The sequence below is a fragment of the Gilbertella persicaria genome (assembly GCF_025201335.1).
Source record: "Gilbertella persicaria strain CBS 190.32 chromosome Unknown B0P05scaffold_38, whole genome shotgun sequence".
In the NCBI taxonomy this organism is placed as follows: Eukaryota; Fungi; Mucoromycota; class Mucoromycetes; order Mucorales; family Choanephoraceae; genus Gilbertella; species Gilbertella persicaria.
The window spans coordinates 169,765-190,580 of record NW_026251999.1 but is presented as its reverse complement, the minus strand read 5'-3'; the positions used below and the strand labels follow the sequence as shown (position 1 = coordinate 190,580).

General features: G+C 36.5%; 9 protein-coding genes across 9 annotated transcripts; 3 read left to right on the top strand and 6 right to left on the bottom strand.

Moving 5' to 3' along the window:
* Positions 1–5,547: 5,547 nt before the first annotated feature.
* On the bottom strand, positions 5,548–6,292 carry B0P05DRAFT_553696 (uncharacterized protein). Its single transcript, XM_051579605.1, has one exon. It carries the CDS (start codon positions 6,008–6,010, stop codon positions 5,747–5,749), a length of 264 nt encoding a protein of 87 aa, XP_051432133.1. The 5' UTR covers positions 6,011–6,292; the 3' UTR covers positions 5,548–5,746.
* B0P05DRAFT_621581 (uncharacterized protein) lies at positions 5,616–6,768 on the bottom strand. Its single transcript, XM_051583441.1, has 2 exons — positions 6,674–6,768; positions 5,616–6,618 (listed from the first exon to the last, which is right to left on the bottom strand). Exon 2 carries the CDS (start codon positions 6,517–6,519, stop codon positions 6,058–6,060), a length of 462 nt encoding a protein of 153 aa, XP_051432132.1. The 5' UTR covers positions 6,520–6,618; positions 6,674–6,768; the 3' UTR covers positions 5,616–6,057.
* An 83-nt stretch (positions 6,769–6,851) lies between these two features.
* B0P05DRAFT_553692 (Cullin repeat-like-containing domain protein) lies at positions 6,852–9,662 on the top strand. The gene is made up of 13 exons (XM_051579604.1): positions 6,852–7,142; positions 7,190–7,450; positions 7,496–7,825; positions 7,869–8,015; positions 8,059–8,069; positions 8,123–8,249; positions 8,292–8,476; positions 8,519–8,571; positions 8,616–8,740; positions 8,780–8,913; positions 8,960–9,208; positions 9,255–9,570; positions 9,616–9,662. Exons 1-12 carry the CDS (start codon positions 6,920–6,922, stop codon positions 9,381–9,383), a joined length of 1,974 nt encoding a protein of 657 aa, XP_051432131.1. The 5' UTR covers positions 6,852–6,919; the 3' UTR covers positions 9,384–9,570; positions 9,616–9,662.
* A 736-nt stretch (positions 9,663–10,398) lies between these two features.
* On the top strand, positions 10,399–11,450 carry B0P05DRAFT_475777 (Alpha/Beta hydrolase protein; the record flags this gene model as incomplete). Its single annotated transcript, XM_051574863.1, has 2 exons — positions 10,399–11,091; positions 11,136–11,450. 2 exons carry the CDS (start codon positions 10,399–10,401, stop codon positions 11,448–11,450), a joined length of 1,008 nt encoding a protein of 335 aa, XP_051432130.1.
* A 34-nt stretch (positions 11,451–11,484) lies between these two features.
* Positions 11,485–12,935, bottom strand: B0P05DRAFT_553685 (uncharacterized protein). Its single transcript, XM_051579603.1, has 6 exons — positions 12,848–12,935; positions 12,711–12,802; positions 12,503–12,665; positions 12,270–12,346; positions 12,126–12,221; positions 11,485–12,080 (listed from the first exon to the last, which is right to left on the bottom strand). The coding sequence occupies exons 1-6, from the start codon at positions 12,906–12,908 to the stop codon at positions 11,667–11,669; spliced, it is 903 nt and encodes a 300-aa protein (XP_051432129.1). The 5' UTR covers positions 12,909–12,935; the 3' UTR covers positions 11,485–11,666.
* B0P05DRAFT_598928 (uncharacterized protein) lies at positions 12,936–14,497 on the top strand. The gene is made up of 3 exons (XM_051583189.1): positions 12,936–13,486; positions 13,533–13,922; positions 13,971–14,497. Exons 1-3 carry the CDS (start codon positions 13,246–13,248, stop codon positions 14,132–14,134), a joined length of 795 nt encoding a protein of 264 aa, XP_051432128.1. The 5' UTR covers positions 12,936–13,245; the 3' UTR covers positions 14,135–14,497.
* Positions 14,498–15,523, bottom strand: B0P05DRAFT_553678 (uncharacterized protein). Its single transcript, XM_051579602.1, has 2 exons — positions 15,400–15,523; positions 14,498–15,318 (listed from the first exon to the last, which is right to left on the bottom strand). The coding sequence occupies exons 1-2, from the start codon at positions 15,499–15,501 to the stop codon at positions 14,797–14,799; spliced, it is 624 nt and encodes a 207-aa protein (XP_051432127.1). The 5' UTR covers positions 15,502–15,523; the 3' UTR covers positions 14,498–14,796.
* A 954-nt stretch (positions 15,524–16,477) lies between these two features.
* On the bottom strand, positions 16,478–17,931 carry B0P05DRAFT_211572 (kinase-like domain-containing protein). Its single transcript, XM_051573235.1, has 7 exons — positions 17,573–17,931; positions 17,345–17,499; positions 17,228–17,297; positions 17,129–17,180; positions 16,960–17,084; positions 16,587–16,897; positions 16,478–16,525 (listed from the first exon to the last, which is right to left on the bottom strand). Exons 1-6 carry the CDS (start codon positions 17,885–17,887, stop codon positions 16,628–16,630), a joined length of 987 nt encoding a protein of 328 aa, XP_051432126.1. The 5' UTR covers positions 17,888–17,931; the 3' UTR covers positions 16,478–16,525; positions 16,587–16,627.
* A 205-nt stretch (positions 17,932–18,136) lies between these two features.
* On the bottom strand, positions 18,137–20,409 carry B0P05DRAFT_553670 (WD40-repeat-containing domain protein). Its single transcript, XM_051579601.1, has 3 exons — positions 20,004–20,409; positions 18,396–19,945; positions 18,137–18,348 (listed from the first exon to the last, which is right to left on the bottom strand). The coding sequence occupies exons 1-3, from the start codon at positions 20,112–20,114 to the stop codon at positions 18,297–18,299; spliced, it is 1,713 nt and encodes a 570-aa protein (XP_051432125.1). The 5' UTR covers positions 20,115–20,409; the 3' UTR covers positions 18,137–18,296.
* Between the last annotated feature and the right edge of the window lie 407 nt (positions 20,410–20,816).

Below are 20,816 nucleotides of genomic sequence, written 5' to 3'. Positions count from 1 at the left end.
TCATGACTATCTTAGCTTTTATCATCATGAAAAAGCTAGAGAAAAAAGCCTGTTTTCTAATGTATAAAACAATCCAAACAAGAAGCTTATTATAACTCAAATCAAAAGCATTGGATTTTGATTAATGTAATTATTTAACGCGGATAAGCATAAAAAACTCAGAATAATAAGTCTTGATGGTGGTTGACTTCAAGTAAGCTTTGATCTATAAACAAAGCAAAAAGAAGATAAAAGAAGTACAGTTATTGTTGTTGATCAAGCCAATCTACCTTCAAATCCATTTAGCTACTAGGAATTAAAGACATTAGATATAGAATATCTATAAATCAAAATCATACATATTTTGTGGTCACTAAATGACTTTTGATTCCATTTGACACATTACACACTTGATATACTTTTGATCCCCAATTTGCGCCTTTTTTTTTTGAGTATCAAGCTTATTGTAAAATCTTATTTTATAGATTAAATTTCTTAACAACTCATTTTTGGATAAAACTAATAAGCATAATGGCACCAAAAGTATATTGGCAGCCTGCTGCAGGCGCGGGTGTTTCTCAAAATAAACCATCATTTCTGCTTTCTGATTCCCTTCTTTTAAGCTTCCTATGTTTGAGCATGCACAAAAGAACGCTTCTATGCAAAGATAGAGCAAGTTTCGAGAAAGTCAAAAAATCTTCATTTTGCCTTTATGATACCTCTACAAATCTTCATTTTTCACTATTTTGCAATTTATGAGCGATAGAGACGTTGTAAATATGACATGTCTTAGTATAAATTGTTTCTCTAGGTTTATAAAATACATTCAAAGTGTTATACTTGCAAAGTACTATAAAAATGTATGCTACAGCTCAAAAACAGAAGACACGTTTTTGAACAATAGCTCACTAATTCGATATCAAACATATTGCGTTTTTTACACCATTCGATACGCCTTAATTGTATCTACCATTTTTTAATACTCCTTTTTGATAAATCTTCGTTTTTAGACGCTTTTAGTCCATCGTTTCTCTTGAATTTCTAAAAAAAAAAAAAAAAAAAAAAAAAAAAAAAAAAAAAAAAAAGCTATAAAAATAACATTGAAGGGTGGTCAAGTGTACACAGAGTGAAGTGACTTGCCATATAATTATCATTTTGTATTAACTATTTGAAATCTCTAGTATTTCTTTGGTGATTCTTTCGGAAATTTTTTCAGGTCAAAAGGCACTCCATGGAAATGATGTCGGAAGTAGCTATACCAAATTGATCGAATAATTGTCGCAGAAAAGTCATATATGTTGATGTTTACATCTAAGTTGTAGATGAGATATCTCGAAAATCTAATATTTTTAAGGTCTTGTAATATTCTATCTGTATTAATTTCGATTGGGTAGCCAAGGAACTTGTTTAATACATCTTGCCAAATCATTGCCTTATTTCCACAAGATATTAGCAGATGTTTGGCGTCTTCTGTTTGGTTCCAACTGACACATCGATCGTTTTCGATGCCTTTTATTCGTTTTTCGTGTAGGAATTGCTTGCTAGGGATTCTGTTATGTAGAATATTGAGCCAAATATTTCTTGTAGAATGATGCATTGGTACTGTGTAGAATTGCTTCCATTGGCATGGCTTGATGTTATTATTAAAGTCGTTTGGCCTTTTTTAAAGGAATGTTTTCCAGTAGTATTCTTCGGAGGCCTTGGTTGTTTAGGTGAAGAATCGCTTTGTTGTTGTGTTGTAATTCCTTCAAACCCCAGGAATTGTTGAGACTTTCTTTCATTGTCTTTTTCAATATGTCGTAGAAAGTACTGCTTTAGTTTAAATGTGTTGCTAGAAGTGTGTTTCTTTAACTTGGATAGTATTGCTGGTCTACTGCATTCATTTCTGCTTTTGAAAGAAATTTGATAGGTTGCTAAGTCGAGATTGAAAAAGTGTTGAACTAGGTTTTTCTTTGCGGTTGGACAGCCAATGAATGCCAGCTCAGGGTTGTCTTCCCAATCTTTGCAAACAGCTGAAAGTGATAGAGTCATACAATTGATTGCTGATAATGATATTTGGGCTTCGTTTTTTGGTCTACAGGACTTTTTCAATACATCCATTGTTTCAAAAAGCAATCCAAATGCACCGTCTTTGTTCAGGGATGTTTTATATCCAGAATTAGAGAAGAGCATAATAGATTCGAGGCTTGGGTTATTCGTTTCAACTTGAAGAGCGTATACCATTATATAATACAGGTACTTTGGAATTCAGTTGAATTGCTCATAGTTGAGCAGAGCTTCGGTATATCTCTTCTGTAGAGATCCCTGTTGGATAAGCAAGTTTAATAGTTCCAGACCTCCTTTAGCCTTAGGCAGGCAAAAGGCATCCTTTTGGATTTGCAATTTCTTCTCATCGACTATATACTGGTAAATAAGTGAGTTCAAGGTCGAAAGTATAGCTTTGGGTAGTAGTGTCAATCTGAGCACATGCCATAGTTTGGAAAGTATTATTGTGTTGGCTATATTTGCCCTCCCGTACATAGAAATATCTCTTGTTTTGAAAAATGCCTCTTGAGCTCTAATTCTTCCGATCATTTCGGCCACAAACACATCTCTCTGTTGTTTTGTTACATAAATTGGGTATCCCAGGTATTGGATATAGTCGGCAATGTTGTAGTCGTACCATTTAATGCGTTACTCGATGTACGTTTTCAATCTTGCCCCAAAATATCCATTCATTTTACCTCCATGGAGTGGAAAGGCCTGGAACTTTTCATAATTAATTTTGAAGTTTGACGCTTGACAATATGTCTTGAAGCATTCTTCCATTTGCATATATTCCGATCTAGATTTGACAAATATGATGATATCGTCTGCATAGGCTAGGATCTTGACAAGTGATGGTGGAGTGAGTTGAACTGTTCTTTGATCTGCTGATTTGGTAGCTTGGATTGAATATCCTGAGATACTGTTATTGTTGATAGTTGATAGCAGGAATGGCTCAATAGCAAAGTTGAAAAGTACTGGTGATATAGAGTCTCCTTGTCTTAGTTCTCTTCTCTGTTTCATTGGATTGGATAGAAATCCATTCATGTTGATGAAGATTTCATTGTCAAAGAAAATGCTCTGTATGCATCTAACAAATTTGTTAGGAAAGCCAAACTTCAGTAGCACTTGTGTAAGATATTGTGGATGAACTCTGTCGTAAGCTTTGTTATTTTCAAGCATCACTCAAACGTATCCTTCAAATTCTTGGTTGTTTCCTGCTCTGGTCATTTTGGCATTGTCAATCATCATTCTAAGAGCTAAACCTTGGTCTTCAACAAAGCTTCCTGGCATGAAATCAGTTTAGAATTTGGTGATAAGCCGATTGGCGATTTTCATCATTCTTGCATTCATTAGCCTAGTGAAGACTTTACAGTCTGTATTTATCAATGTGATTGGTCTCCAGTTTCCTAGGTCTGATAAGTCACCCTTTTTTTTTGGTAGCAATACAACACACGCTTGCTGTCATGATCTTGGAAACTTTCCTAGCTTGATAGCATCATTTTAGACTTGTGTTATGATATCTCGACAGCTTGGTTGATTGACGATGATATTAAGTATCTCATATGGGATGCCATCTAGCCCTGGACTATATTTACGTGGGCTTTTTTGCGTACCTAGTATGATGTGTTCATAGTAAATCTCCTCAATCAAGTTGTCACTTTCTTCTTTAGACACGACTTTGATAATTTGGTTCGTCATAGCTCCTAAACTGTTTATGTCAACTCTCTCTTCTGTATACAGCTTGGAGTAGAACGTTTAAGCAGCTTCTAGCTTGGAGTTATTGACTGTACATTCATTACTAGTGGCTGGGTGTTTCAAAATGCCCATTGTCTTTTCTTTTGTCGCCGCTTAATAGTATTTTTGATGTAGGATGGGGACTTTTCGTTGTTTTCCATCCATCTCTGACCGGCTCTGAGTTTATCTGCATTGCTTTTCTCTTCCTGTAATTTGGTGATTTGGCTCTGGACTGGAGGTAGTAGCGTATTCAAACATACAGGATCTTGACCATAGAGCCGTAGCAATTTGTTTCGTTTTCTATTCAATTCTTTCAATTTCTTTTCTCTCCACTGGTTATGGCGACGGCAGAAGTTGGCTGTTACTTTTTTAACCATGTTTTTGATTGAGTCCCATTTGCCTTGTGCTGACATTGCCGGGTCTAACTTGTGTTGTATATATTTGTCAAGTTCGCTTTTCAATTTGTCAGTGTATCTTTCATTTTTGGCAAGATAGGGGTTCCCTCTCTATATGACTTTCCCATTGTTCTGTAGCTCAATAGTCAGAGCTTTCTTTAGTAGTGCATGATCTGTGTATTTGTCACTCAGGAATTCCACATCATTATCTGACATTTGTTTGAAAGTGTTGAGTCCGGCAAATATGTAGTCCATGGTTGACGAAGATACCTTGTCGCTTCACTTTTAGATGTAAGTATAGTCGTATTGCTCGCCTTGTTGATTTATGCAGGCTTTCATAGGACCCTTGATGAGTTCATTCAGTTGTTGAGGCTTAGCTTTTGTTATTGTAGAGTGTTTGCTTGCGCTATCAAAACTAAAATTAAAATCACCGGCCATAATTAGGTCAGGAATCATCTCTGGTGTCTTGAGTAGTAGATTGACTATTGTTCTAAAAAAAGTGTTTCTCTCGGTCATCTTTTCAGTTTTTAGACCTGATTGTGCATATAGGTTCATGATTTATACAGACGGGATAGAGTTGTCAATGGTTGTTAGCTTAACTAGGATAATTCTTCCATCTTTAAATACTTTGATTTCTTCTAGATTTAAAGCATTGTTGAAGTTAATTATTGAGCAATGTTTTGTCCAAATTGCTTGGTGATAGTTGAACTTGAATTTCATGTTGTTTATGGCTTCTTCAGAGGTGAGAGTTGGTATGTTTTTTTTGTTGACATAGTAGCACATTCAATTTCTTGGTCTTCAGTAAAGCAATAAAATCGTCTGTGGTTTGTTGGTTAGTGTGCATGTATAAGCTTCTGCAGTTGACAGAGCCTATTTTAATGTGCAAGTGTTTGTATGTATTCATCTTTTTTAAGCTTTTAGTCCAGCTCATTCATTTTCTCCCCATCATTGTCAGGAAAAGGAGAAGACATTTGAGTAACAATTTCACTTTTAATGTTTTTGCTGAGTCTTTTTGTATTTAGAGTCAAAGATTATCTTGTTTCAGGAAAGAGAGCGTCTTCCAAGTTACGCTTTGTAATTGTCCTGTTTATTTTAATTTTCTCTTTACTAGTCGAGTAGAATGAGTGTCTGCGAGTGATAATATCGTCCAGCTTTCTGGTTTGTTGACTTCTAGAGCTTCTTGGTGTAGAAACTAACTTAATAGGAACAGGTTCCTTCATAGGCTGGCTTGATTCGCTAGTACATCTACTCATCATTAGGCTTTTTTTCTCTGGATCTATTACTTTTTCCATAACAGTCGTTTCACTTTCTACTGCCTGTGGCTTTGGATCTTTCTTGAGTAGTTCGAGCAAATTGATTTCTCGTCTAATTCCTGCAGCATTGTTACTTTTAAAGCCAGTTGTCATATCTGACTCCTCTTCAGGTCCAGACTTTCTACTTTTGGACATTCCTCCTGTTTTGTTTGTTTTGAGGGTCACGATTCCAAGGTGCCATAGGGCATTTGACTTGCAAGTGGTTAGGGCTCTTGCAGCGGAAGCATATATTTCTGACTCTTTTGGGTCAGTCAAATTGGATGTGTTCGTCCGTATGACAGCCAGTGCAAATAGGCTTCATTTGAGACCAACGGTGTTCAGTAATACTGCTTGAAAACCTACAAGTCTCACTTGGGGAGTGAGCTCAGCTGCATACGTTGCTTTTAATTTATCCCTATTAATCGTAGCAAAACCGCGACTAGTGAACCATTCGGAGTCAGCGCACTTGGAGATACCAATGTTCAAAATATCGCCAAAGCGTTCAAAGGTATTGATCAATGTTGACTTCAATACTTCTTCTTCCATGAGAGGAATTTCAGAAATACCAATGTTGATTACCATTGCAAAATGGTCAAGGGTCTTGTTCAGTTCAATTTTCTTTCCATTCACTACAAATTAAATTCTTTAAGGAAAGCGTCTCTACATGCGTTTTCAGTCGAGAAGCCAAGCTTCATAGCCTTTCTTTTGTTCTTGCCAATCATTCTAGGTTTAAGGCCAAGGCATTTAGGAAATTGCCAGTGTAACATTTTGAGTAAAGGTTTGTCTTTAAACTCCATGCCCAAAAATTGAGCACAGTTGATTATAATGGAGCTTCGTTCTTTAGCTTCCAGAGAAGTTGAATAGGCGTTGAGAGGTTTGAAACTACCATTCTCAACATTTGGTGACACTTCAAAGATATGTCGTTTTTGAGCTTTAAGAGCGTCTTTAAAGGACTGATTAGAAGACAATTGGTTGTCTGGATCATGACTAGAATCCAACGTTGAACTGCCTTGTGGGGAGGTTCTACGGTTATCACTCTGATAATTAAGCGAAAGAGCCATAAGAATTTCTAAATCCCTTGACATGAACATATTAATTCAAACTCAGAATTTCGTTAGAGACACTCTACTAACGCCAAACTTCAAAGCATTATAAACAAAATCATATTTGACAATACCATTCAATCTTATCTAAATATTAAAGCTATTTTAAGTGAATGTCTCTCTAAGCTTTGATCCGCATTACCATTTTCTGTCTTGTGTTCAGTTTGTTATCCATCTTTTAATTATTTTGTGCATCTTCGTTCTTCACTTCATCAGTTTTGATAAGGACATTTTGTTTTGCCTTTTTCAATGCTAGCACTTCTTTAAAATATATCTGTACATACCATCTAGGCTAGAGAGGAGACTGAATGTAATCCAAGAAAAAAAAAAGCAATATGCATTCATTCAATTTCCGCGTTTATTATCGTCTTTCTTTCAAGCTTATAACATGAAATCAGTTGGCAGTCTTCGAAAGAAAGGCTTTGGAGGGGATCACTTCATGCGTAAGGATAAGCATAAAAACTCCAACACAAATGTGTCTTCTCCTATTGCAACGGGCTATGTGCCCAAGTCTTTTACAACGCTTCCAGCATCAACCATGACAACACCTACTGCACCCATCACAGTAGATTTGCATCGGTTTGCAGATGAAAACTTACAGCCAGAAGAATGTAACTATAAGCTAGATAGATTGACTCGCTTCTTAACATCATCTTAGTTGTCAAGCGAACTTTGGGGGATACGAATGAAGAAGGCATTCGAGGTTTTTACAAGTCCCTAACAGACGCCAAACATCTTGTAGGTGGTGATTTACAGCGCAATGTCTATCGAAATTATACAGAGTTTGTGTCGATTTCAAAAGAGATCTCTAACCTCGATGCCGATGTCTTGAGTGTCAAAGAATATCTGAATGAGCTCAAGTCGATATGGGAAAGCTTTTTGGTTGCTACTCATTCATCTGAACATGCTTCTGCAGCAGGTGAGTCAAAAAAGCTAATATGCAAGGCATTAACATAGCTCATAGGAACAGAGTCTATCTTTGCTTCTCAAAGAAAAAAGAGCGAAATGATGGCAAGTGATATTAACAGTATTCATCATGCACAAATCATGGCGTTATGGGAAAATGTAGAAGGATCTCAAAGGTTTATTCCTCAAGCACAGAATCGACACATTGTTCGAGAATGTGTTGGTTTTTATGAGGTCAACACAAGGACACTTCAACAGAGACAAGCTGTGCATTTGTTCTTGTTGAATGATTGTTTATTGTTGGCTCGCAAAAGAGGGCACAAATTAGTTGCTGATAAATGTTGGGGTATTCAGGATTTGACTATTTCAGACATTAAAGACTCTTCAGGTACACAGAAACTAAGTTTGTGGGTTCACTGACAAGAAGATAGACTTGACCAATGCTCTTCGCGTTGTTGTATACCCAGATACTTTTATCTATCGTTCGGAAAGAGTAGAAGACAAGTTAGACTTGCTAGATGTCTACAGAAGAATGATTGAAGAGAATGATGATAGACAGTTAGATACACCTCAACCAGGTAAGTTGTCAATAAAACATCTATCTATACTCATATCAGATAGATATTCGTAAGGTAAAAAAAAGGGGGGGGTCTAAACCACACCTGGACTAAAAAGGAAAGCATAGCCTACAAGTTTAAGCAGTGGCAGTATTCATCATGATAAAGAGAAATGGCTTGTTGAATTGCCTGATCAAATGGAAGTACTGATTGCTTTGAGAGAATTTGAAAAGAGTGTTGCTTATTTGGAGAAAGGTATCTACAAACAATAGTGAATATCTGCTTATTTGTCTATAGCTCGTCATATTGTCATATCATCATCGGCTTCATTGCCTATTGTGAGAGAAGCGCGGGACAATATTGAACATTATACAGACATTCTGAGTCAGATTATCAGCCGAGATCTTAGTAATACATTGTTAACTAAAATACAATTTCAGCGCTATGTCAATTGGTTATTGCGATTAGACAAAAGCGAAAAGGTAATAAAACAGTATAGAATGGTGTATTCATCTTGATGATAGGCACGTCAAGTCTTCTTAGGCACTCGTACTTTAATTATAAAGAAGAGAATTAGGTATGTGTGGCTTTACGTCATAAGTGAGCTTATGCAACACATAGACAATTGGTGTTCGAGGGTGATATCACAACATACATTGGTGAACTTGCTCTTGTTGTGTTTACCTTGATTCGAAATACTTGTGAATGGTATCGAGATTCATTTAAACAGAATGACATGGCTTCAGGTAAGATATATCTAAATGAACTACCACTTATTTTGTTAGGATTCGTAACATGGGTTCGAGAACAAACAGAAGTTTATGCTGATATTTACAAGCGCCAAGTATTCGGTCAGAGCCATTTAAGCTGTCAAGTGATTGCTGACTGCTTTAAGTCTACTTTGGAACAATGCTCTATCGTAAGAAACGTAATTTGTCAATTCGTATGCTCACTCTATGTTATAGCTTAGAAAAGTAGGTCTTGATCTTAAGTTTTTGTTAGAAGATTTGTTTCTTGAGAATGTAAAAGAAACAGTGATTTCATATGAAAAGAGAAGCATGGACAAAATAGCCAGATTTGTGGGCAATGATAATTTTCATGTTGTATCTGGTCAAGGCTTAGGCACAGATGTCAAAGTTACGTCAAGTGTTGTAAGCTTTTATAATCTTCTAGTCAAGTTTTCAAATGATGTTTGCCTATTATCCAAACTACAGGCAAGTAAGGAGTACTTGGCAAACAAAATAGCTCATCATGTTATAGCTGTATTCGACTGTCATCGATAGTGTCTGCCAATTAACTGAACATTATTTGCGTTCCATGATAGCTGAGTCACGCAAAAAGGAATTATCTAAAGATCAGGCAAGTAATAATCATTTTAAATTCATTTGATCTGATACATGCTTGTAGAGGACAATTGCTTCCATGAATGTATCTTTTATTCTTGATAATGTAGTACCAAGAGTGTCTTCTCAGTTAAATGTAAATGCATATAGTTCATATTAGATACTTATATGTCTATAGTATCATTTCAACCGCCCTATACCAGAATTAGATACTTTAAGAGCAAGACTCCGAGGTAAACTATGACAACCTGATTCTTTATTTTTAATACTTTTAATAGAATTGACTTTTACGAATTGAAATCATCAACATGTGAGACAAGCTGGGTCGCAATTTTTTTTTTTTTTTTTTTTTTTTTTGGCTCTGCATTCAACTCCTTAATAAACAAGTGTCAATTCATTTTTTTTTCTTTTTCTCTTTTGTATATATCTATCATTTTCAATATATGCATTTATAGACTCCTTTAAGTACATTTGGATAAACATACATTATATAAACATATGCTATCAGCTCTATTATTCTTTATTACAAGACATGATATTCTCTAAACCAAAATCATTTTCAAAAGGCCTATTACTGTCCTCCCTTCTGATATTGCCTTGTTCCTGTGCTTATATTACAGCGACATCTACAAGGAAGCAAGTACCATTCTCTGATATCATGGCTCTTTTTCAATCTCGGTTCTTCCATCTTCTTTTTAGTTTCTGGGCTTTGGTCGAATGTCTTTTTTATATCTATTTTATTCTTACTCGAAAAAGATTACAACGTATCACCAAGCCTGAAAAAATGCTTACCAAATCAGAAAGAACAGCATTATTCTGGAACTGTGTGAAGACGATCAAGAATTTTCCTTCATGGTGCGAGGGATGGTTTTATTATAAAAAGGACTACACACATCCTACTTTTGACAAGATATGTCGAGGCAATATGGCACAATGGTTTGTCACATTGAGTGTTACACACATTTCTAATTGTTTACATTGATAGGCTTTCTTGGGCATTTTGGCATGAGCATGTCGAAATCATACAACAAAATCAAGCCTGGGCTGAAGAAATTGACTGGATGATCAGAACAACTGAAGCCCATTTCAATTCTACCTTGCCCAATGGTCTCAATACTGAGTTAGAATGTATTCGACTTAACCTGGACCCTGTGCACGCAATACACCGCCCTCTGGTTGTATACATCAGTGTTTATTTAGCCACACAACTCTTTAATCTTGTCTTTTTGAAATGGTGTTGGGGATTTACTTCGAATGATTCTATCAGTGGATTATGGGGTGGCCCTCTTCAATACATCGATAGTCTACTGAACAACACCTGTAGTGATGGTATCAACAAGATCACCTATTGGTATCGTAAACCATCAACCCAAACATCAAAAACACCGATTGTGTTCATTCATGGTATTGGTGCAGGAGTGATTTGTTATGCAGAATGGATTTATCAGCTCCTTTGCCATTTTGATCGACCTGTGTTCTTGGTCGAACTTCCTTATGTTGCTATGCATATGGTAGATGCTGCACCCACAGCAGCAGAAACAGCTGATGAAATCACACGCATGCTGCATACATTTGGTCACACCAAAGCTGTCTATGTGTCTCATTCACTGGGTACGGCTGTCACTAGTTGGATCATGAAACTGGCTTCAAATACAGTAGCAGGGACTGTGATGATTGATCCCATCTGTTTCTTGCTGCATTACCACCATGTTGCTTTTAATTTTGTACATCGTCTGCCTAAACGATTGATGGAGGTAAGCTTACTGATGCCTTGATGGTTTTAGACTAAGTGATATAGTATCTATTGCATTATGGTGCATCCAGAGAAATGTACATTAGTTATTATATTTCCCGTCATTTCCAATGGTTTGAATCTATCTATTTTGTTGATCAAACTCAAAAAGTGCCTTTACAGAATATAGCTGTCTTTTTGTCCGAAAAAGATGGTATTGTAGGCAGTGATCAAGTGTACCAATATCTTTTAGAGAATGATGTCAATACTTATAGTATGAAAGGTTTAGAACATGCCATGTTTCTTATCAACAAAAAATGGAAAAGTACAATAATTCATCAAATTGATACTATTTCTTGTAAAGCAGATAGTTTAAAATAATAGTAATAGTAATCATAGTAATAATAGTAATAATAGTAATAATAGTAATAATAGTAATAATAACAACAATAGTAATAATAACAACAATAGTAATAATAACAACAATAGTAATAATAACAACAATAGTAAAATAATAGGTGTGTGTGGGTGTATGTGTATTAAGAGAGAATATAGAATATGAATTAAGGCTTCTAGGTATTATACATAGAAAAATCATCAAGAAACAATACTAGATAAGGTAGGTGATATTTGTTGCTTTCTTGCATCACCTATTTCCATGGCAGTCAATGCAGCATCCAGGCTGGTCATACTTGTAGGACGACTCAAAGGTTTCCTTTCACTCCCAACTGTAGTGGGACTAGCAGGAACACTGTTACTATTGTTATTGGTAGGTAAGCGATGTTGCTGATGACTGTATTCCAGTAACTCCGCCTGCGATAGTCTAACAGAAAGTTTAGACGATGACGATGGAGAGCGATTGCCATTTGTAGCTGATATATGAGATCGGATGGATTCTGCACGTGAAGGTGCCCGAGGATAGTTCGAGAGATGATGCTCTGCTAAAAATTGCTCGAGAAAATCAACAATCAAGGGTTCCTTCATCACAGATAATTTGTATTCTTCAAAAGACTACACTTTGATTAGACATTTCTTTGTATTGAGTCAGTGACTTACCAAACGCCCATCATTATCAATGTCAAAGTCTTTAAACATATGTTCAACCATCTCTTTAATTTCAGTAGTTCTATCTTCATTTGAAAATGCACCAGACTAACAAAATATATCAACAATATGTTTTTTCTTGAGCTTTTTACTTACTAGTTTTAGCATGACCCTTTCCAATTCAGCACTTGTCAAATAGCCATCATGATTTACATCATAAAGTTTAAATGACACTGATATAAAAAAAAAAAAAGAGATGTTAATCTTATGCTCATTTTCCCACACACACACACACACACACACACACACACACACACACACACACACACACACACACACACACACACACACACACACACACACACATACACATACACACACACACATACATGTAAGTTTTTCTTCTGGAGTTCCTTTCATAAAAACACTAAGACCATCAACAAATTCACTAAAATCAAGACTATTGTTATTGTCTCCACCGAATGCAGAATAGAGTTGTTCTAGGAAGGCGTCATCATTGGAAGAAACAGAAGGCACATATTTCTTTACTGTCTATTGTTACCTGCGTTAGTCTGGAACAAAAGACGTTGCATTTACCTCTTTGAACACTTCTTGAGTAATACTTGATCTGCTTGATTTCGTTGAAGAGTCTACTTTATGGCGGAGATCGTGAATCTCTTTCTTTGTAACTAGAGAAAAGTAAGACTATGTTTGTTGATAAAGGGAACATTTACAGTGTGTCTTTTTAGATAAAATGTTGTTTTCGTGTCGTTCCCTACTCTTGGCTTGTCCCATGATTTTGTGCTGAGCGAAAAAAAAACAATAGAGGAAAAAAGGGAGAAATGGTTTTTTATTGAGCCATTCTTCTGGCGGTGATTTAACTGCTGGTGATACATGTTGAACCCCCCTCTCCTTGTTACCTGTGCGCTTCGTGTTTATTTACCAAGTAAACACAACCTTGTTGCTAAGCAGCAGGCTTCCAAGACAGTGATTTCTTCTGGTTTTGCTGTACCTCTTTCTTAATCTGCCTTGTTTTTGACGGGCATGATTTTTTTTAAAAAAAAAGCTTTCTCCGTTGGATTTAAAGTCAGAACCTGGTAACAATTATCCTTTTTCTTTTGTCTGTATTATCATGACTATCCACAGACAATCTACTGTTATCTTTGTTCATTCCACGGCCCATTGGGAGTCTATTTTGCAACAGAGAGCTCAATTGCTGGGTATAAGTCGAGAAACAGCACCAGAAAAGCAACAAAAACCAAAGGTCTATAAAGATAAGCGACCTGAGAGTAGCGATGAGCAAAAGAAAGAATCCCGCTATTCTCATCTTATTGGGAAAGAAGGCAGTCGTAGAAGACAACGTTGGACAAATAGTATGTCTAAATCAACATGAACAACAAACGATATTTACTATGATAGATACTTTTTCGGATCACCCCTCTGCTGTGCTTTATGCTGAGGATTTACGTCCTCCTGGTTATCATACAAATCAACCTAGAAAACATCACCAAACAATTACTGCTTTGTCACTCGATCAAGAAGATCAAGAATTGACATTGAACTTGATTGAAAAGAATGCTACACCACAATTACTTTCAAGACATGTTCGTCATGATCTAAAGAAAGCCCATATCTCACAAAGTTTGGTCACCAATTACGAGCTTCAACTGATCCAGTTCATTGATCAGTGGCTAAACGATCTTTATGCACTTGAACATGCTTATCTCAAACTACAAGTGGCCTCAAATAACCAATTTGAGCGATATGTACTGCATACCATGAGTAGATATTATGGACTTTATTCTTTTAGTACTGTATAACGTAGCAAATTTTGATTTTACTTAAACGTCTATATAGGTCAAGATGATGATGAGCAACATGGTCGAATGACATATATTTGTCACCCTGCCTACACTAATTATGTTACAAAAAGCGACAAAGATTCGATAGATTATGTAAATGCTGCCAATTGGAGTATGCCAGAGAAATCATTCTATGATTATTTATTCAATAGAAAGTAAACTCAGAAAGATTCATTAAGCAACAACAAGAGAGAATGTCTTTTAAGAAAGAGAGCTTGAATAGTACACATTGTTTTGTCATTATTGTGTTAAGGAACAACCATAAAGCTTATGAACTTTTTTTTCACATGCAAATAGCTCTGTTTTTTTTTCTGAAAATAATGCATGTGAAGGACGAATAGGTTAAGGTTCTGTGATAGACAAAACTCGGTAATGTCCTTTTTATTTTTCTTTGTATGAATAGCGTAGATGATGTTGTTAGTGTCGGTATTAGCTACATACAAAAAAAGGTTGAACTTTAATACAGCTAGAAAAAGAAAAAAAAGAGTGTTCATTCCTTTAATCATTCTTGAAAAAGAAAGCATAATTGCGATGATAAGGTTTTAATGTAGATACTTTATTCAAATTTGTAACTTTTTTAATGAAATAAATAAAAGCTGATTTCAATAAATAAATGATAATCTTCTAGTAAGAAATAAATTAGGCAACAGTCAAGAAGTCAGAACCGAGAAGACGAGTGGCAACCTCAGTTTGAGTAACGATAACTTCACTATAAAGAGAATGAGTTCAGATTGAAATTCTTAACAAAATAAAAATAAAAACTTACGCAGTTTCTTGAGCGACCTGTAAGACAGTGCTTGTACCAGAGGAAACAGTGAGAGTTACGAGAGGTGCAACGCCTTCTGTGGGTGCAACGCCTTCTGTGGGTGCAACGCCTTCTGTGGGTGCAACGCCTTCTGCGGGTGCAGCGTTGTGCCAGATGAACATAACCTTGGAATTCTTCTTTCCTTTCTTGTGCTTGCTCGACTTGTTATCAGAGTCAGATGTATAGCCTTCCTTGTCATCGTGACCCCAAGTCTTGGCGCTCTTATCATTACTCCAGCTCTTGCTAGCATAGTCCTTGTGGCTCCATTCGCTGGCACCCTTACCATACTTGTTGTCTTTGTAGTCTTCACCCCAAGACTTGCTGGCATGGCTTTCACCTCCCTTGTGGTAACCATAGTCCTTCTCTTTACCATAGCCATAGTCCTTTTCTTCTTCATAGCCCCAGCTCTTCTTGCCACCCTTGTTACCGTAGCCGTATTCTTTTTCTTCACCGTAGCCATAGTCCTTTTCTTCTTCATAGCCCCAGCTCTTCTTGCCACCCTTGTTACCGTAGCCGTAGTCCTTTTCTTCACCGTAGCCATAGTCCTTTTCTTCTTCATAGCCCCAGCTCTTCTTGCCACCCTTGTTACCGTAGCCGTAGTCCTTTTCTTCACCGTAACCGTAGTCCTTTTCTCCACCGTAGCCGTAGTCCCTATCTTTTTCTTCACCCCAGCTCTTCTTGCTATCCTTCTTGTCGTAACCGTAGTCCTTATCTTCTTCATCGTAACCCCAGCTCTTCTTGTCTTCCTTGTCATCATCCTTCTTCCAGTCCTTGTCATCATCCTTCTTCCAGTCCTTGTCATCATCCTTCTTCCAGTCCTTGTCATCGTCCTTCTTCCAGTCCTTGTCATCGTCCTTCTTCCAGTCCTTGTCATCGTCCTTCTTCCAGTCCTTGTCATCATCCTTCTTCCAGTCCTTGTCATCATCCTTCTTCCAGCCCTTGTGGTCATCATCATCGCTGTCGCTACCACTGTCGCTATCGCTATCGCTTTCATCATCCTTCTTGTCGTCCTTGTCATCCTTGTCATCGTCCTTCTTCCAAGACCAACGCTTTTCCATCATGTTACGAGACATCATAGAGGGAGCAACAGAAGCATCAGAGGCATCCATCATACTGGCAATGACAGAGGCATAAGCAGCTTGAGCATCAACAGAAGCGGAAACAGAAGCAGAAACTTGAGATGCAGGTGCAGCAGAAACGGCAACAGCCAATAAAGCAGCGGAAATCAATGAAAGAGAGATTTGCATTTGAATATATGTGTTTGTGATAAAAAAAAAAAGCAGATTGACCCAAGAAGTATTGAGGTATTTATACGAAAATGAATTGATAGTATGTGTTTATTTTGTACAGGATCAATTTAAAATTTTGCGCTCTAGATGTTATTATTGCCTGCATAAAATTATTTTGACAATTGGTACAAATTTGGATCGTAAAAGACATGTTGTTAACAAACATTGTAGGCAGTATTCATTTTATTGCTGTCCATGTAGGAAAATAATTATAAACAGAGCGACATATTCACATACAAAAAAAAAGGTATATCACTCGGAATTATACAGTTTGAAAAAAGAAAGAGAGAAAAGCTTATATCCAACTGTCGATAAATGATCCGACTAGGAAGTATTAATTATTATTCTTTTTTTTTTATTTTATTTTATTCACACTCCTTGTTTATTAGTAATACTTGTTGCCCATTTAATGAGATCTACTTTTTCTGTAGCAGCAGAGACGAGGTACTGATGATTCTATTATAGAATGAGTGACATGCTGAATGTAGTTTTTTTTTTTTTTTTTTTGTTTGCTTACCATTAGATCATTGGGTGTGGCTCTTTCTTTAACATCCTTGGTTAAACTAATATAAACAAAATGAGAACATAATCTAAACAAACATATCCATACCATAAAGCAACAAAGTCTGTCAAGTCAGAAGGATATTCTTTGTTGGGAGGGAATACAGGTACAGGTTCATGTACAATGTGCTGAAGCAATTCAAAGATAGACAAAGGTGTTCCTTCAGGAGGGAAAGGGAACCTTCCTAAAGCTAATTCCATCAATGTGATACCTAAAGACCAGACATCGGACTTGACTGAGTAAGGAGACCCCATAATCCTTTCCGGCTATATATATTAAGAAAAAAACAGTAAATATAACATATATATTTGGTTATAAACGTATTTACACTCATATATGAACTTGTTCCAACAAATGTGTCTGCTACTGAATTGATCAATTGACCAGAAACACCAAAATCACATAGCTTAATTTGACCTTGTGAATTGACCAAGACATTGGAAGGCTTCAAATCTAATAGGGTGTTATTCATATCACACACTCTATATTTTGCTTACCTCTATGAATAATACGATGTTCGTCATAAAGGTATATTAAGCCATCTACAATCTAACCAGAGACATAAATCACTAGTAGAGACTCAATCAGTAACTTACTGCATACGCCACTTTCTTCAAGACATCTAGAGGAAAAGGACCATGTTTTTTATAGATTTGATCAAGTGAGCTATTTTAAAATTAATAATAGAGTATAAAAATGGAATTTAAACATACCCCGCATCCATGTACTCCATACAAATTGAGATATCTCCTCCATTCATAAAAGCACCGTAGAAACTTACAATATGTTTTGAATTGCAATCGTGCATGAACTGTAATTCACGCATTATTTGCTTTCTTACATTCATATTAGCATCAATATGCACAATCTAGAGAATTTCTTAGTAACTGTTGCCATGGAGTATCCTAGAAATGTATCAATTTGGATCAATTGTCAACTACCTTTCTTGCCATGACTGTATTTGTTCTGATATGCAGCACTTTTGATACGGTCCCGCCGTTTCCTCTTCCAAGCTCATCTATTGACTTAAAATCTTCAGGGCGTAGATCCAATCGTAGTTCAAGACCAATCTCCAGCTCACTTAGTTGGTCACACAGTTGAGTATAGTCATTAGTAGCAGTCTTGATGGCTGATCTGTCTGTTGATTCATTCAGAGAAGCAGATGATGGTGGGGAACCAACCACAACAGGCGAGTTTGGAAGTGTTAAGTTCTTAAAGTTACGCTTCTTTCTTAAAGGTGCTTTTGAGAGCATCATACAGTCTTGTCTGTAAAAAAAAAAAGGGTGATGAAAGAAAGAATAAATTAATTTAACAGTGGCCTTTTTTTTTTTTTTTTTTTTTTTTACTCTGTTATTTTTGCAGCATTGAGACTCCGGACAACAGAGAAAGAAAGAAATGCCAGGCACCATTTTCTCTTTCTCTCACTTTTTTTTTCTGTGCTTGTCAAACAGAGGCTTGCCTCTTCAACCTTTCTTTGCTTATCAACTGTTTAAATGCAAAATAAACAATGAAAAAAGCACAAGCTATTTCAAACATGAAGCAACAAGATTTGAAGACAATTAATAAATGTTTTATTGCCAATTTGATCTAATCTTTAGGAAACGTGCTTGCAACTAAAAATTGGAAACAGCACTGACTTATTTGATTCACAGCCAAATTTCGCTTTTACAGATGATGAATGCCAAAATCCAATATCCTAAACGATGTCTCGTTTTTCCTGTTCATATGAATAAAAAAAAAAAAAAAAAAAAAAAAAAAACTTACTTTTGTACTGCTGCTATACACCGGCGTGCATTGAATCCCAAACGCCATACCACATCCACATCTTTAATTAAATCGTTTTCGAATTTACCAGTCTTTACATCCCATATCTTGACCCCGCCTTCAGCACCAGAAATGATTTTATGATTGTCGTGTTGAAAACATGTAATCGAGTTCCTGTGTCCGGACAAAGCATGATAACAAACACCTGTTTCTGTAGACCAGATACGAATCACAGCATCTGCTGCTGCAGAAACAAGGCATTGATCTGTTAATCCCAATAGCCCAACAAGAACAGTATGGCCTTCTAGTCTCCATAGACACTGACCCGTCTTCAAATCCCATACACGTACGGTTGAATCTAGACTACCACTCATACACCTGTTTCGATCTGAATCAATGACAACAGTATATACTTTCTGTGTATGTCCTTCCAATACGTGGAGAGAGTGGCCTGTATGGAGATCCCAGACACGCACTGTACTGTCATAACTTCCACTGACGATAATATTTTTATGTGAAGCAATGGCTCTCACGGACTGTCGATGGCCAATTAAGGACTGTATAAAAAAGGGGTTCACGTCATCCGCATCACCAGAAAATGGCTGGTCGTTTGCGTCAGGCAGTTTCCATACGCGTAGTGTGGCATCACGGGAGCCGGTAATAATCATACGTGGCCCGCCTTGTCGAACAGGTTCTGTAATGAGCAAACACCGAATAGTAGATGTATGGCCAGTAAACACATGCGTGCATTTACCTGTCTCCATATTCCAGACATGGACACGGCGATCTGTAGAACCAGTAACAAGCGTATTTTCCACATATTGAAGTGCCCATACACCCCCTTCATGGCCTTCTAAAGTCATGCGTTTTTTCCCTGTTGCTGTATCGTAAATATTAATGTACGCATCGTCTGCACCAGAAACAATTTTGTCATCATCAAATTGCAAGCAAGTGACGACAGACGTGTCATGGCCACGAAACGTCTTTTCTTGTGCTCTTCCTTTACGCCAATTCTGTCTTAATGTGTGGTGTCGTGCATACAGTGTCTTGTAGCTAGTGGTCTTGAGAAGAGGGTGGATAGGATCATGAAGTGAATAACCATCTTGCAGTAGCCATGTCTTCCATAATTCATCATCACTATCAATCATTGTTTTCCACTTTTTAGATACGCAAGAAGCCCTAGCAAGTGAAAAAGGGTCCAAGCATCTTGTGATATGTTTTGATAATTCGAGGGGCAATGTGGATAAGAAATCGCGCTTAAGAATAGGCATAATCATAGCATTGACAAACTGAAGTGTGTCTATTGAGGACCTTTTCAGTAATTGAAATAAAAGATACGTCTTGTGGTTGTGTGGGATAAGATCAAACGCATGAATCATGGAAGGGAGTTGCCATAGTGCATTTAATGTGCTTGAATTCTCGATCTGATTTGCCCAGACGCATGGTTCACAAAGTACTGTATCGTCTGATCGAGCCTTTTTTTGTGGATCAAATGTACTATTTGGGTCATAAGTGGCTGATCTTTTGCGAGTAAATAGAATAGAGTGGCTCTATTCAAGTTGAACATACTAGAGAAAGGACCTTTTTCTTTTTCTTTTTCTTTTTTACCTCATTTGGTTCTGTAACATTTTCATGATAGAAAGAAGGAAGACTTATTCGTATCGCGTTTGACTCGGTATGATTTATGAGCGACTTGTGAAGTGAGTTTTGGTTTGGCATTGCTTACAGAAAAAGGAAAAAGAAAAAAAATAAAGAGAAGGAGATAAACACTCTTTAAAAAAATAAAGGGGTGTGAGAGGAGAAGCATGTAAGGAGTTTGATTTTATCTAATGAATTTTGTTCTTTATGCAATACACAATATGTTGTAAAACAGATGTGACCATCTATGGTAGTAGATTTTCTATTTATCGGCAGAATATTGTTTATGCATACAAACAGTGTCTCTATTGCGTGCCAAGCAAATTCGAGTAAAAATAAACAAAAGTTGTTTTTTAACATTCAGAGCTCATATGTCGTGCCTTTATCATGAGTCATACTATCATGCGCCTTCTTTTTTTTTTAATTCTACTTCTATTGGTATACATGAACATTTTTTTTAAAAAAAAAAAGAACAAGAAAAAAGTAATAGTAAACATAGTATATAAACAAAATTAATAAGCACTGCAGTTCATTTAGCCCTTTTTTTCAGATCTTATTTACGTTGTTCTGAGTCAATTATAGCATTTTCAAAGGAGAAGAAGTTAAAATATTCTCTTGTACGTTAGAGATTAACTATAAATCTGTAAGCATCGACGCCATTCTATTGACTATATCTCAAATATATTTTGCACTACCGGGAATTTCTTTTGCATTTTCCGTTGTGGTAATGTCGTTTTCAGTATTGATTAATCTCGCGCCTATTTTGAGCAATGCATCAAGAGA

What these genes read in the sequence shown, in the direction of transcription:
- B0P05DRAFT_553685 (XM_051579603.1), bottom strand. Translation starts at nt 12,908, where the DNA reads ATGGGACAAGCCAAGAGTAGGGAACGACACGAAAACAACATTTTATCT. An exon ending in TCCAGAAGAAAAACTTACAT is followed by an intron (nt 12,347 to 12,502) that starts GTATGTGTGTGT and finishes TTTTTATATCAG; the next exon opens with TGTCATTTAAACTTTATGAT. An exon ending in TTGATAATGATGGGCGTTTG is followed by an intron (nt 12,081 to 12,125) that starts GTAAGTCACTGA and finishes ATCAAAGTGTAG; the next exon opens with TCTTTTGAAGAATACAAATT.
- B0P05DRAFT_553692 (XM_051579604.1), top strand. Translation starts at nt 6,920, where the DNA reads ATGAAATCAGTTGGCAGTCTTCGAAAGAAAGGCTTTGGAGGGGATCAC. An exon ending in AAACTTACAGCCAGAAGAAT is followed by an intron (nt 7,143 to 7,189) that starts GTAACTATAAGC and finishes ACATCATCTTAG; the next exon opens with TTGTCAAGCGAACTTTGGGG. An exon ending in CTTTGGAACAATGCTCTATC is followed by an intron (nt 8,914 to 8,959) that starts GTAAGAAACGTA and finishes TCTATGTTATAG; the next exon opens with CTTAGAAAAGTAGGTCTTGA.
- B0P05DRAFT_621581 (XM_051583441.1), bottom strand. Translation starts at nt 6,519, where the DNA reads ATGTTCATGTCAAGGGATTTAGAAATTCTTATGGCTCTTTCGCTTAAT.
- B0P05DRAFT_553696 (XM_051579605.1), bottom strand. Translation starts at nt 6,010, where the DNA reads ATGGTAATCAACATTGGTATTTCTGAAATTCCTCTCATGGAAGAAGAA.
- B0P05DRAFT_553678 (XM_051579602.1), bottom strand. Translation starts at nt 15,501, where the DNA reads ATGAAGAAGATAAGGACTACGGTTACGACAAGAAGGATAGCAAGAAGA. An exon ending in CGGTGGAGAAAAGGACTACG is followed by an intron (nt 15,319 to 15,399) that starts GTTACGGTGAAG and finishes AAAAGGACTATG; the next exon opens with GCTACGGTGAAGAAAAGGAC.
- B0P05DRAFT_553670 (XM_051579601.1), bottom strand. Translation starts at nt 20,114, where the DNA reads ATGCCAAACCAAAACTCACTTCACAAGTCGCTCATAAATCATACCGAG. An exon ending in ATGTTACAGAACCAAATGAG is followed by an intron (nt 19,946 to 20,003) that starts GTAAAAAAGAAA and finishes CAACTTGAATAG; the next exon opens with AGCCACTCTATTCTATTTAC. An exon ending in TGTATAGCAGCAGTACAAAA is followed by an intron (nt 18,349 to 18,395) that starts GTAAGTTTTTTT and finishes TCATATGAACAG; the next exon opens with GAAAAACGAGACATCGTTTA.
- B0P05DRAFT_598928 (XM_051583189.1), top strand. Translation starts at nt 13,246, where the DNA reads ATGACTATCCACAGACAATCTACTGTTATCTTTGTTCATTCCACGGCC. An exon ending in AAGACAACGTTGGACAAATA is followed by an intron (nt 13,487 to 13,532) that starts GTATGTCTAAAT and finishes TTACTATGATAG; the next exon opens with ATACTTTTTCGGATCACCCC. An exon ending in TTATGGACTTTATTCTTTTA is followed by an intron (nt 13,923 to 13,970) that starts GTACTGTATAAC and finishes ACGTCTATATAG; the next exon opens with GTCAAGATGATGATGAGCAA.
- B0P05DRAFT_211572 (XM_051573235.1), bottom strand. Translation starts at nt 17,887, where the DNA reads ATGATGCTCTCAAAAGCACCTTTAAGAAAGAAGCGTAACTTTAAGAAC. An exon ending in ATGGAGTACATGGATGCGGG is followed by an intron (nt 17,298 to 17,344) that starts GTATGTTTAAAT and finishes ATTTTAAAATAG; the next exon opens with CTCACTTGATCAAATCTATA. An exon ending in GAACAAGTTCATATATGAGT is followed by an intron (nt 16,898 to 16,959) that starts GTAAATACGTTT and finishes TAATATATATAG; the next exon opens with CCGGAAAGGATTATGGGGTC.